This window comes from Nuphar pumila, chromosome 6, assembly GCF_984573655.1.
Source record: "Nuphar pumila chromosome 6, dmNupPumi1.hap1.1, whole genome shotgun sequence".
NCBI lineage: Eukaryota > Viridiplantae > Streptophyta > Magnoliopsida > Nymphaeales > Nymphaeaceae > Nuphar > Nuphar pumila.
The window spans coordinates 90,898,930-90,913,029 of NC_143254.1; the positions used below are offsets into that span (position 1 = coordinate 90,898,930).

Here is a 14,100-nt window from a genome sequence, read left to right on the forward strand (position 1 = left end):
AATACACGATCATCATCATTAGAAATCGTCGGAATATTTGGGTTCATAATACAAATCCTTGTATAAGAACCAATCTTCAGATTGAAGAAAGAAAACTTACACGAAACTCACCGAAACGATGGGAATTTGGATATTCCAACTGTAGAGTAAGCAACAGTAACAACTAATATGCAACAGAAGGTGGCAACGATGCTGCGATTGCGCGTAAGACGGAAACAGATGCTCTGGTAAAAAGGAAAGGATGCTCCGGCAACTCGAGATGAAAGCAAAGAATCTCCGGTAGAGTGCTTAGAGCGAGAAAGGATTTTTTTGAACTATTTGTATCATACAACATAACGCTTGCTACATACGCAAACTCTACGGAACGTTTTCCCGCGATATCGATGGAGGGCAGTTTTGTCATTTTCACGAACCGACGATTCAGTTTTCTAGAAGGAGGGCATTTATGTTCGTCCGAGGAAGAGGAACCCACGATTCAGTTTTCTAGAAGGAGGGCATTTATTTCTGTAAATTTTCAGCGATTTCTATTGTCATTTCATTCCCCATTTTAACTTCAACGATACATTACAACCACCTGCGAAACGTTTTCCCGCGATATTGATGGAGGGCAGTTTTGTCATTTTCACGAACCGACGATTCAGTTTTCTAGAAGAAGGGCATTTATGTCCGTCCGAGGAAGAGGAACCGACGATTCAGTTTTCTAGAAGGAGGGCATTTATTTCTGTAAATTTTCAGCGATTTCTATTGTCATTTCATTCCCCATTTTAACTTCAACGATACATTACAACCACCTACGGAACGTTTTCCCGCGATATCGATGGAGGGCAGTTTTGTCATTTTCACGAACCGACGATTCAGTTTTCTAGAAGGAGGGCATTTATGTCCGTCCGAGGAAGAGGAACCGACGATTCAGTTTTCTAGAAGGAGGGCATTTATTTCTGTAAATTTTCAGCAATTTCTATTGTCATTTCATTCCCCATTTTAACTTCAACGATACATTACAACCACCTGCGGAACGTTTTCCCGCGATATTGATGGAGGGCAGTTTTGTCATTTTCACGAACCGACGATTCAGTTTTCTAGAAGGAGGGCATTTATGTCTGTCCGAGGAAGAGGAACCGACGATTTAGTTTTTTAGAAGGAGGGCATTTATTTCTGTAAATTTTCAGCGATTTCTATTGTCATTTCATTCCCCATTTTAACTTCAACGATACATTACAACCACCTGCGGAACGTTTTCCCGCGATATCGATGGAGGGCAGTTTTGTCATTTTCACGAACCGACGATTCAGTTTTCTAGAAGGAGAGCATTTATGTCCGTCCGAGGAAGAGGAACCGACGATTCAGTTTTCTAGAAGGAGGGCATTTATTTCTGTAAATTTTCAGCAATTTCTATTGTCATTTCATTCCCCATTTTAACTTCAACGATACATTACAACCACAATCATCAAAAGAAAGATTGCCCAAGCTAAGAGTCTTGAGAGAGTAGAGGAGGGGCTCACCACCCACCGAATAACAAAAAATACAACGACTCAACTTCAAGTGCAGTAAGGACCCAGAGTCGAATAAATTTAGAGGCAGCTCATCAGTAAGGACCCACAACAGTCAATGTGCAGGTCAGTCGATGCTTGATGGAGCAATATAGGATCTTGTGATGGATGTGCACAGAAGCAGAAATAGAAGGGAGAGAGAGCAAGAGATGGTTGATGAGCCCGAACGGGTAGCATCCTGTAAGGGCAAAAGGCCATGAACATGCTGGGAGGAGCCCTCAGACCCCCCTTCTGTAAGGGTAAAAGCTCTGAATCAGACTCCATAACTCTTCAAGTTGAATGATGCTACCCACACTGAGAGGAGCCCCCAGACCCTCCTCCTGTAAGGGTAAAAACTCTGAATCAGGCTCCACAACAGTAAATGTGCAGGTCAGTCGGTGCTTGATGGAGCAATGTAAGATCTTCTGTTGGATGTGCATAGAAGCAGAAATAGAAGGGAGAGAGAGTGTGAAAGGGTTGATGATGTTCATGGCCTCCTCCAGGGGAGATATCTTTCTCGGATAATCCTGTAGTGCAGAGACTGGGTCTTAAATAATCATCTTCGGGGCACTTAAGTCTTTACAACCACTCCTTTTCAAGAACCGTCATTTTTTTTTTGCACCAATGGAGGAGAGGGTACTTAAGTCTTTGCAATCGCATCAAACTCCAACGCTAATTAATGCTGACAAACATGGGGATACGAGACGCACATGCTTACATACGTGGTGCTCTTTGGGACCCCTGATCATGAGATGTAGCTAACTGCCCTGTTCGGGGGGGGGGACATATAACCTGCTTCGCATATAAGCTCGTTAATTAATGATAAATGTATTTTACATATATTTTCAGTCACATAGGTAAGAGGGTTGAAGTGTATGGCTTGCAAGGTCTAAGTTTAGAGTTCAAATCTTATTGCTTACAAGTTTGAAATGTTTGTTTTGTAATGAATCAACTCGCAAAGCCCTTGCTCATTGGTTCACAAAAGAAAGTGATTTGAAAGGTTCTTAGCTCGTGTTTCAAACTTGCTTGCTTTGCATTCGCAAAATGCGAAGCTCGTTGTGGCTGTGTTACACATGTCTCATCAACAGCACCTGTATGAAAGTCAGTACCATCTCAATAAAGAACTGGTGTGAGCTTGGTTTAGAGTTCAAATTCTATTTTTTCAACTCTAAAAAATATATGTTTTTGTAAATGAGCTAACTGGTGCTCGGCTCATTTAACTGGCTCGGCTCGACACAAGAAATGAGCAGGGCTTGAACACCTTCTGTTCGATTCTTTCGGCTCTTTAGCAACCTTACGATTGAGTATAGAGTTCAAGAGACAGAGACCCAAACTTGATACATCGGGGCTCACCTGAACCACACAGTCCCTAACTTGTTATGGTTGTATTGATCTAACACGTTTCTTGTGTGCAAAATCGAATCAAACCAGTTCGAGTTTGACTCCAAAAATTAAACTTGATGTTAAATTAACCGGATGCACTCAATCTCAAGAAAACTATGGGCCACCCTAATTAATTGGTTCTGGCTGTAGTTAGTTAGCCGGATCCAAAATTTCATGGATTTAGTCATGAAAATTCCAAGCTGAGCGCTATGATAATTAGGTCCAAAGGTTTCTCTGAAAGGTTTCCACGAGCTAAAATCTCGCGATATATATATTTTTAAATATGATTTTCCTCAGAAAAGTTTTGGCAAAAGTCAAAACAATGGCGCGTTAGATACAAAAATATAATACATATATAGAACATATGAAATGCATACAGTTTCGGTGAAATAATATTCATATCACGACAAGATCGTGAAATTTAAAATATCGTATCCAATTAGCATTCTCGATTCAGTATCGATAGGATCAGATCCATGATCCGACCCGTTCAAATTCCCGCAGGCCGGCGCTTCCTTCCCCGCTCGCCCTCTGCATCAGCTTCAGAGAGAGAGAGAGAGAGATGAGTCAAATAAGTCCTTTTTTAATTTGCAAATGAGGTTGGGATTTCTTTTTAGGACGTCAGGAGGAAGATTCATATAAACATCTTTCACAAGGTCACCTTGCAAAGGCATTTTTGAAGTCCAGTTGTGAAGAGAGTTCATCTTAACAGGAGAGGCAAAAGTTTCCTGGTAGTAGTATATGCCTTGAGTATGAGTAAATTTTTGTCACTTTGTACCATTCAATTAATCTATCATTATTGTATTTTATTTTATATATTCACCTACAACCAATTAGTTTCTTTCTTTTTTGAGTAAGGTGGTGATTTTTCATGTTTTGTTTTTGGCAAACTTCCACTGTAACCTTTCTCTATTTTGGAAATTTACCTGCTTCCTCAAAGCTTTGAGGTTCTAAGTGCTCTGATATGAAACTAAGGAAAGCCACGAACCTATGAGGTAAGTGGTCATATGAGATCCAATCCTCTATGAGATAGAATCTGTGCATTGAAATTAAGTAACAATCTTTTCATATCTTTTGGGGGGCCTAGAGATTCTTTCTAACCTTCTTGGCATAGTTTTCAATAGAAGTTGATTGATGTTGCCCCCCGGGCATAAGCTCATAGGAAGCTTCCATGACTTGGTGTTTCCCTGATTCTCTTTGGGAGATATGGGTTCTTCTAAGTTGTTCGAGTAAGATTACACAAGATTGTACCTATTCTTTTTTTGGGGTTGGAAACCTCTGGGAGGCAATTGTCTTGGAAGTAGGAATTTTTTTCATCAAATTTGACATCCCTTTGAAATTATCTCTTTTTTTTTTCGGGTACACATCATATCATCTGTTCTGCCCGGAAAACAGCAGACTTTGATTATGAAATATATAGTTTGACCCGTTCAGAGCGGCAGTCGTGATTTTCCGGCCTGGATTGTTCTGATCGTGTGTTGTGGGCTTGGCCGAAGAGGCTGCGGGACTTGGTTGAACTAGGTCCTTGGGGGTCTCAATCTCCGCGCGCGGAAGACTATTAGACAGGCAATGAAAGATGGAGGGTGTTGGAGATGCCGCAAGTCGCCAACGATCAGCAGATGATGTCGACGGAGGTGGGAAATCAGTCACCTGGCGATAAAGAAAGCACCTTAGGCAGGACAGGAGGTGCAGTGGTTGTGTCTAAGCCTAGGTCAGAGTTGCCGCTTTGATACTATGAAGATAAAGAGAGGAACGTTCGAGTTATCGTGGTTCGGATATTAATGGCTTACTTTCACGATTCCAACCAAAAGATCACTATATTCCACATATTACGTGGCATAGCTCCCTTAGCATGATACATAGAAAGAGAGGGAAGGTAATTAAACAACAAATAAGAAGATAGGGATCAGCATCACAATCACACATGATAGGGATGAGAGAAGGCTAGATGTGGATGACTCCAGGCTGTGAAAGATATCCAACGTGGGGCCCAACAGAAGAAGACGGAGGAGGGTAGATGTAGATCAGGTGCCGTGCAGCTGTACACTAAAGCTGGTGAGGTGAGGTCCATAAACTAACCCGCGTCACGGACGCTTTTCACACATACATAGCATGGCTACGAGTCCAAAATTTGGTCCACGGCTATGAGTCATCTGGTAGTCCAGAACCTCGTTCACGGTGTCACCGACCCTTCACGTTCACCAACGGGGGCTCCGTTTGTCGGGTAGGAGCAGCTAGCGGAAATTTGTCTCTACGAGATTCGGTGTATGGAATGGAAATGACACCAGATTTGCGGGTTGTTTTAGAAAGAGCTACACATTGAGGTAACTTCTTCATAGCCTGACGGACGAGCGTTCTCTGTAAACGACCAAATTGATAAGAGGGAGGCACCATCAAGGAAGAGGGTGAAAAGCTTCAGCACAAGACGAGAGCAATCTCTGTAAACAACTGAGAAGAGGGGGGTACCATCAAGAAAGAGACTGAAAAGCTTCAGCGCAAGAGTTGCTACCTGCCGCACACCACGTATGTAAATATATTTGCTGTAAATTGTTAGGAATTAGAGGATATGAATGGATGGTGGATTTATTTCTTTAATTTATAGATTATATAATGATGGCATTGTAGATCTATACACTGACTGTAACATATGTGATTTCTATCATTCTGCCTACCAATGTTTTCTTCATGCCCATAATGCAAAAATTGAACGAGAAGTTAGCAGTTGGCTGTGTTGTTCTGTATATAGAATTAACCCTTTGGTTGTTATGGGAACCTTTGGGTTTTTAGTGCTGTCACCTATCCGGTTTTTACCACTAACTCTGGCTGGTTTTCAATCTGTTAATCTATTTAGCACGGCTGTCCGTCTTGTGCCATCTCCAAAACCCATGAATAACCCTCGATTTGATCCCCAGAAGAAAACCAAAAACACACAAAAAAAAGGAATGAGAGAGAGGGAGAAGGGATTGAAAAGAGTTCGAATTTCGCGATAGAAGGACGAATAGAAGACCAGTAAGACGAAATTTGAACACGAGAAAGCACTGAAATTAGACCAAAATGGAGAAAGAGGATTTTTCAGGTAAGGGGAAATCTTTGGAATCTTCAAGAGTAGAGAAGGAGAACTTGGGTCTCTCTCTCTAGCTTTGGGGTTTGGCCCTGCAACATGCCTTCTGAAAAATATGGTTTTATTATTCACCACATTCTATTTTCGGATTCCATCTCCCCGATTGGCAGCACTGTCAGAGTTCTCATCGGAGGAGGCGTCGTCGTCGTCGGGGCAGAGGAGGGACCTCTTCACCAGCACCGCCGACTCCACCGTTTTCTTTGGCGACTTGTCCTCGAAGGCCTTCATCTGCTCCTGCGGCTGGTTCACGACCAGCGTCACCTCGCCCGGCGCCGATGATGAACTGCCACCGCCATCATGGCCTCAGCCTCTCCTACCGCTACACAGGAGAGAGAGGTTGGGGCGCATCCGTCAAGAAACATTTTTTTTTTATTCTGTTCCTCCCGTCCTTGTTATTTTAGTAACAAGTTGGAACGATTTGAACAAGCTTCTCGTCCGCAGCTTCCATTGCTTGCCGTAAACTGTAGTCTTTTTGGCCTTTTCTTACTGCAGGACGCTCCATCAAACAACGCTTCAATACCTTGTTTGATCATTCTAGAGTCTAGATATTCATGATATTAATGAAAAAAGGAAAATTGTGATTGCCAGGTTGTGGTTTAAAAACAAGCCTTCTTGATGCGTTTGTCTTCAACACGAGGCTAAAGCTGTTAACTTTCATTATACAGGATATTGGTAGCTCAGCAAGACAGTCAATAATGATTTGAATGGGTTAAATCCTTTTCTAGGAAACCAAAATAAACTTAACACGGTTATAGGAAAACATTGTTAAAAGTAATAAAACGAAGGTGCTAAATGTTTCTTCAGATTTCACGTTGGTGGTCTCCTATATTGTGGATGGCTGTAAATGATATCATGCGACCCTGATGTTTGTGTCAGGGCGTGTCTAGGAATTGCTACAAAGAAAGATAAGGGTTGACCATAGAGCTTTTCACAATGAAGACTGAATTATCAAAGTAATTAGTTTCTATTTAATTTCAACCAGACACGCTCAGGAACCTTAATTCTTAAAACTCAGCATGCTATTTGAATGGGAGGAAAACGCCAGGCATTAATTGGAGTTTCATTGTCATTTAAGTTGGGATGAAAAATAAAGAAGATTTGTTGGATTCCAATGCACGGGGAAGATTTTAGACACCCGATTTCCAATTTCCCTAGAAAATTAGTCTCTACGAGATTCAGTGCATGGAATGGAAATGACACCAGATTTGCAGGTTCTTTTAGAAAGAGGTACCATTAAGGCGACTATGGACGAGCATTCTCTGTAAACGACCAAATTGAGAAGAGGGAGGTACCATCAAGGAAGAGAGTGAAAGCTTCTGCACAAGACAAGCAATCTCTGTAAACGACGAAATTGAGAAGAGGTACCATCAAGGAAGAGAGTGAAAGCTTCTGCACAAGACGAGCAATCTCTGTAAACAACCAAATTGAGAAGAGGGAGGTGCCACCAAGAAAGAGACTGAAAAGCTTCAGCACAAGAGTTGCTACCTGCCACACACCGCATATGTAAATATATTTGCTGTAAATTGTTAGGAATTAGAGGATATGAATGGATGGTGGATTTATTTCTTTAATTTACAGATTATATAATGATGGCATTGTAGATCTATACACTGACTTTAACATATGTGATTTCTATCATTCTGCCTACCAATGTTTTCTTCATGCCCATAATGCACTTGTCTGCTAGGAGCAGCTAGTTTACGTCACCTCGTTCATAAATTAGTCTCTACGAGATTCAGTGTATGGAATGGAAATGACACCAGATTTGCAGGTTCTTTTTAAAAGAGGTACCCATTAAGGTGATTTCTTCATAGCCTGATGGACAAGCATTCTCTGTAAACGACCAAATTGAGATGAGAGAGGTACCATCAAGGAAGAGGGTGAAAAGCTTCAGCACAAGACGAGCAATCTCTGTAAACAACCAAATTGAGAAGAGCGGAGTACCATCAAGAAAGAGACTGAAAAGCTTCAGCACAAGAGTTGCTACCTGCCACACACCACATATGTAAATATATTTGCTGTAAATTGTTAGGAATTAGAAGATATGAATGAATGGTGGATTTATTTCTTTAATTTACAGATTATATAATGATGGCATTGTAGATCTATACACTGACTGTAACATATGTGATGTCTATCATTCTGCCTACCAATGTTCTTTTCTTCATGCCCATAATGCAAAAATTGAACGAGAAATCAGCAATTGGCTGTGTTGTTCTGTATATAGAATTAACCCTTTGGTTGTTATGGGAACCTTTGGGTTTTTAGTGATGTCACCTATCCGGTTTTTACCACCAACTCTGGCTGGTTTTCAATATGTTAATCTATTTAGCATAAGCCTTTCTGTTTCTCTTTCATGAAGTTCATGCCTTATTCTGAACTGATGAATTATGATTTATGGTAATGCTGGCCATATTACTTGGAAAAGAAAAATATGTTTTGAAAAGAAAAATGGTTTAGGAAACTGTAGTTGTCTAAGCTTTTTTTTTATGATTATATAATTTATCTCATGTTGATAGTCTAATCTTTGAAGATTTCTTCAGGTTCTGGTTTATATTCTTTCTCTCAGACTAATATGTTGTGTGAACATGTAGTCAACAACTTGGATTGGGTGGGATATTTTTCACTCTAAAATGCAGCAGCTTAATTTGTTGCTTTTTACCCGCATAGATGGTTTCATATTCAGCAAATGAAATTAGTTCTTCTTAGTGACCTCTTTTTTTTATGCTAACACCAGTTCCTTCAGGTCAGTTCATCAAGCGTGCATGGAAGGGTGTGATGAGTGTAGGGAATGGGAACACCATTCCTTCCAGAACAATGGCCTAGATAGAAGAATTTGCTTTTTCAAAGTTCTCATAGGCGATTTCACAAAAAAATTAGTAAGTCACCAGTTTTTCTCCTGATTTGCATGTTCATTGAATCATACCATGGATACATGGTGCACCTTTCAATTTTAACAGCAAAATGATACATTTGCTCAACCAATGTTGATCCTCTTCTGCAGTGGATTCCACCGAAGTTTGTGCATTATATTATGGGAGAGCAGAGTGAGAGGGCCGTCTTGAGGGGTCCTAGCGGTAATATTTGGAGTGTTCAATTGAAGAAAAAAGGTGGCAGATTTTCTTTTAGAAAAGGCTGGAAAGAATTTGTTCAACAGCATTCTCTAAATGAAGCAGATTTTTTGGTGTTCAGATATGATGGTACGTTACAATTTACTGTTCTAATATTTGATAAGACTGGGTGTCAGAGAGAGTATGCATTTTTTCCTAAGAGCCTGGCAAATGCAAATGAGAATAGAGAACAGCACAATCTGAGGAAAGCAAGGAAAGACTGGGTCGAAATCCTTGGGCAACCATATGGAAGATCTGATGCTATATCAGGGAAAACTCATGATGAGCACATCTTAGTAAAAACAGGGGATACCAGAGAGCAGCACAAGCAGGGGAAAACAAGGGATGACTCGTTGGAGGTCATTTCACAGCCATGTGAAGCAGGTGAAGATGCATCTGTGGAGACTCAATTCAAGTGCAATCCAGAAGTAACACAAAAATCACTTTATATAAGAGCAGAGAAAGATGTAAAACATGGTCCCAAGCAAATATCCCAGAAGGCGAAGCTTGCCATTCAATCAGACCTGGCACTGCGTGTACTGAGCAAAGACAACTGCATTTCCTTAAAGGGACAATCTGAAAATAGTTCGCATATTCACACTTTAACTCCTGAGCTAAAAGCTTTATCTGTATGTCCTTCAAAAAGGAAAGCATCTGATGAGTATGTCCAGCTTGCTGAATCATATGACAAGAAACATTTGCTTTGTAGATACCAAAGTCTTAACAGTGCTGAGAAAGATGAAAAAGTTGATAGCAGATGCACGTCTCAAGGTATGAAAACTCGCTGCTCAATCAAAGGAACCTACTAATTTAACAAGTGAAAGACCCACCTGCTAAATCTGTCTAGGACTAACTCAAAATTAGGAAACAAATGCATCACCAGTTCAAGCCACAGATTGTAGAGCCAATTTATTAAGGTTTTTGTGGTTACTGAAGTAGCTAGCCAAGCTCCTAAATACTTTGGCGTGGTGTTCGTTAGAGAACAAGGATTCATATCAAACTGAATCACGGCAATTGACAAGTTGGCAGTTTAGAAAGCAGGGTACTAAGTAATTCTTCATGAATAAGATTTCTCTCGCAAAAAGGTGCTTCTAGACATAAATAATGTATACCTTTGTTCATTTAGATCCCAGTAAATTCCCACATGTAGATTGGCTATATCATGTTTATGTACATATATTTTGTATATTTAGGTGTCCTGAAATTATCAGCTTGCAAAAGAAGAGCCTCGTGCATTGACATTTATAGATATGTATGCACACAGGCACACACACACGACACATGAACTGTGCACCAAGACCCATCCAACGGATCTCATCGGTTTATCTATTTTTTCTTTTATTATTAGTTTTTAAACTTAGGTCTGGCCCCATTGGTGTTTGAACTCAAATCCCCTCGGTTAATCTATCGTAAATACTGCAATCTAGCTATTATATTTGATCCACAAAGTTGTTTTCAGGTCTTAATGCTTAGAGGTAATTTACTTGTCCAATGCCATATGTCAGACATAGTGTAAATTTCACAGTTGGTCATCAATGTGTGATTTATCAAGGATTTCTTGCAAACGTGAAGCAGGCCAAGTTGGTGGAACCACCCAGAGGTGCACCTATTTTCTGTCAAGCAGGCGACCTGTGACAGATGAAGAAAGGGCAACGGCTTTTACAGCAGCAAGATCCTTCTATTCTCTGCGTCCTTTCGTTATTGTTGTTATGCAACCATCACATGTTTCTCAAAGTAAAATGGTAATCTTTGGTTGTACTTGGTACACCATAAACTATATAACTTGATCATAAAGTACAATTTTGTGTTTTGGTGCATGCAGAGCATCCCAACATGGTTTGTAAGGGCACATCTCCCTCGGCAAAATGCAAGTATTATCCTCCGAAACTCAATGGGGGGAGAATGGCCAGTTACTTACTGTCACAGAGAGCGCAGGGCCTGGTTTTCTATAGGGTGGTCGGTTTTTGTTTATGCAAATGCTCTGAAGGAAGGTGATGTCTGTGTTTTTGAGCATGTCAAGGAGCAAAAAAAATTGATGTTAAATGTTATCATATATAGAGTGGTGGATGAAATTATATTCCATGGTGTAGGGTGGTAGATAAATCGACTGCATTTGGTGAAACAACCACTGCGAAGAGAATAAATTTGGACAGTTTGCTATCGTGTTTTTCATGTTCAATAAAAAGTTAATGGAATTCATGTTATTGTTGTTTTGACATGCATGCAACGCAGTTCCCTTTTGAGTTGAGAAATGTGTGAAGATCCAATTAGCTTGGTATTCCTGGATTTAGCAAGTAACGTTGTCTTGAATTAATTAACTGCGAGTGTTTTGATTTGCTGCGATTTTGAAAAAAGAACAGGCCATAATTAACTGTTCAGTGCATGAGTTTATTAACCAAATTTGTCTAGATTTATAAGAATCCATTGAATTATAAATGCTGTAGCAGTGTATTTCACCAAATAAACCTTGCCAATCTGACTGTATGGATGTATTTGGCATGGCCCATTTGCTAGAGCATGCTCTTGGTATCTTATAAAAATTGTGGGCCATCGATTTTTACAAGCTTAAAAAACCCTACTTGTCAGATTGGATGATCCAAAAGCCAGTCCCTAATTCGATTATTCACAACACAACTGTATGGTCAGAATTTAATAAAAAATCGTGAAAGTTGAGATGGACACCCACAATTAAATTAGCGCTGACATACCCTATATATATATATATATATATATATATAGAGAGAGAGAGAGAGAGAGAGTAATTTACTGGTTCTGCCCATTTTCTCTTTCTCATTCTTCTACTTTGAAATCACAGTTTTTTGGTGTTTTTTCTCACCTCACATCATAGATGTGATCTATAGGTTTTGTTTAGTGGGAACTGGCTTTTGGATTACCTGTATACAGGTTTCTCCAGTGATCCAAAATCATTGGCTACGAAGGTATCAGTTTTTCCTGAATAAATAAAACATGTTTTTTCATCGAAAAAACATGATCCAAGAGTAATCAGATCCTGCTAAACTCATCTAACGGTTCAGATTAAGACACTTTAAAACTATAGGGTACAATGAAAAATGAGGCCTAATATGTTGAGTTCTCTCTCTATAGGGAACATTAACTGCATTAATATGAATTTTATCTGTGATGCAAAGGAATTCAGAAAGAATGGATAATCTTGACCAAAAGCCTGGTTTGGAGGGAAAAAGGAAAAAAGAACGGTGGGCTTTTTGGTGTGGGCCGTTAGTCATCCTGTTTGTTAAATCATTATCAGGATCCATGCTGAGTTTTAACTCTGTTTTTGAGTTAATGTTCGCCTAAGCTTGTTTTGAAGTTTTCAAAGTTAGTTTTGTAAATAAACTCACTTCAGTCCACATTGGAAAGGTTCTTTTTATGAAACAGATAAACCGAGGAATTACCTGCCTATCCATTTTTGGTAGAAAGTAAATGTCAGACGTGCTCGCATCCTCTCTTTTTTATTTTTGCATAGTCCAAGAGAAAAAAAACCGTCGTCACCGACCACACATTGGCTGGTAAAACCCTTGAGGTGCCGGCATCCTTGTAACGAGCAGAATGAGAATTTCCATAGTGATAAGATTTACTGATGAGGCGATTTCTTTATTAAATCTTCCATATTAGTAGAAGTTAAAAAAAGGAAACAATTTTTTTTTTAAGCTATTAACTTGATCAATAGAGTGTTTGAAAATCTTTAGTCAAGGTAATCACATGAAATACTAGAACGAAATAATGTTCTGCCCGAATCACATTGGAGCTTACCCCTGGCTTGAAAATGGAAAAATAAGAAAAAATCGCAAATCACCATCTAAATTCTAATAGTGGGTAATGTAATACATAACTCGTCATATGTCTTGATAATTTGCTTTAATCTTACAATATGATATTTTGAAGTTTTGAACTCAGCATAAATCATTAAATAGCCAAAACTATTGCGTTTCAGTTTTTCTCTTCACCAGCTTTTAGCGTTAGTTACCACTTTCAAAACAGAAATTGACCCAACTTAATTTCTTAGAGACTTTAGTTCTTGATGGGGATAATCTTGCCACTTTGGAAGCAAGAAAAAATCTCAGAGGAAAAGAAAATTTTGCCTATGAAAAATTTTCCAAACAATTTCTTTTTGTTTTTTGCTGTTAGTGTAGCATGAGAGAAAAGGGATGAAAAAAATGTGAGAAAAAATCTCTAGTTTTTGTGTAATAAGAAAATTAGGCTTGGAAACTCTCTCTGTCTCTACCATGCTGTATATATGCAAGAAGTGATGGCCTTGCCTGGGCAAGCTTATAGTTTGAAAATATGAAAATTTTTGTACTTAAGAGACTGTAAAGGGCGGCCCGTGTGGAGTCTATGTTTTTTTTTACCTGCTCAAACTGGGAGGGAGGATCAGGTGCAATCCCATTGCACACTTCGAGTGTGCCACTGCACCTGACTGCCCTCCATCTCTGGGGTACAGTCTGCCAGCTGTGGGGCCCAGATCATCTGCAGCTGCACACTAAAGTGTGCAATGTGATTGCACCTCAAGCTGGTGCTATGAGTCATCTGCTAGTCCAGTTAACCTCGTTCACAAAAAGTGGCCCGTTGTTATGTGTCACCTACCTTTCACGCTTACCAACGGGGGCTCAGCTTGTCTGGTAGGAGCAGCTAGTGCACGTCACCTCGTGTCGGGATGTTGCAGGTTCAAAACCCAAAGGTATAGTTGTATAACTGGTAGGGGTCCACTTAACCTCAGCTTGCCTTTCAAAAAAAACTAGCCTTCACGTTTCTCATGCAAAGTATGGTAGGGCTGTGTCCTTGACAACCTTTAGAGTGGGTAGGATAACTGTCAATTATTATCCGACCCAACTCTCAATGAATTGGACCTCGATCTTGATCCAGTACAGCATGCCTGAAAGTTCGGTTCAAATATGGTCCAATTAAAGCAAAGAGTAGAATGCGCATCATCAATTTCTAA

The 14,100-nt window shown here is 39.9% G+C and overlaps 1 protein-coding gene across 12 annotated transcripts; it reads left to right on the forward strand.

The window, feature by feature from the left end:
* Positions 1-5,147: 5,147 nt before the first annotated feature.
* LOC149835124 (B3 domain-containing protein Os01g0723500-like) lies at positions 5,148-11,347 on the forward strand. 12 transcript variants are annotated; one of them, XM_090011702.1, is made up of 7 exons: positions 5,148-5,435; positions 7,245-7,321; positions 7,395-8,038; positions 8,771-8,912; positions 9,038-9,914; positions 10,716-10,885; positions 10,966-11,347. In XM_090011702.1, the coding sequence occupies exons 3-7, from the start codon at positions 7,887-7,889 to the stop codon at positions 11,239-11,241; spliced, it is 1,617 nt and encodes a 538-aa protein (XP_089867828.1). In that variant the 5' UTR covers positions 5,148-5,435; positions 7,245-7,321; positions 7,395-7,886; the 3' UTR covers positions 11,242-11,347. The 12 variants fall into 12 exon arrangements, with proteins under 12 accessions (XP_089867828.1, XP_089867827.1, XP_089867831.1 ...); XM_090011701.1 differs by lacking the exon at positions 7,245-7,321 and having other exon boundaries at positions 7,805-8,038; XM_090011705.1 differs by lacking the exon at positions 7,245-7,321 and having other exon boundaries at positions 7,805-8,038; positions 10,716-10,877.
* Positions 11,348-14,100: the final 2,753 nt, after the last annotated feature.

Coding starts and splice junctions, on each gene's coding strand:
- LOC149835124 (XM_090011702.1), top strand. CDS start 7,887: ATGAGAGAGGTACCATCAAGGAAGAGGGTGAAAAGCTTCAGCACAAGA. Junction 8,039..8,770: donor ACCTGCCACACACCACATAT/GTAAATATATTT, acceptor TGCTAACACCAG/TTCCTTCAGGTCAGTTCATC. Junction 10,886..10,965: donor ATGTTTCTCAAAGTAAAATG/GTAATCTTTGGT, acceptor TGGTGCATGCAG/AGCATCCCAACATGGTTTGT.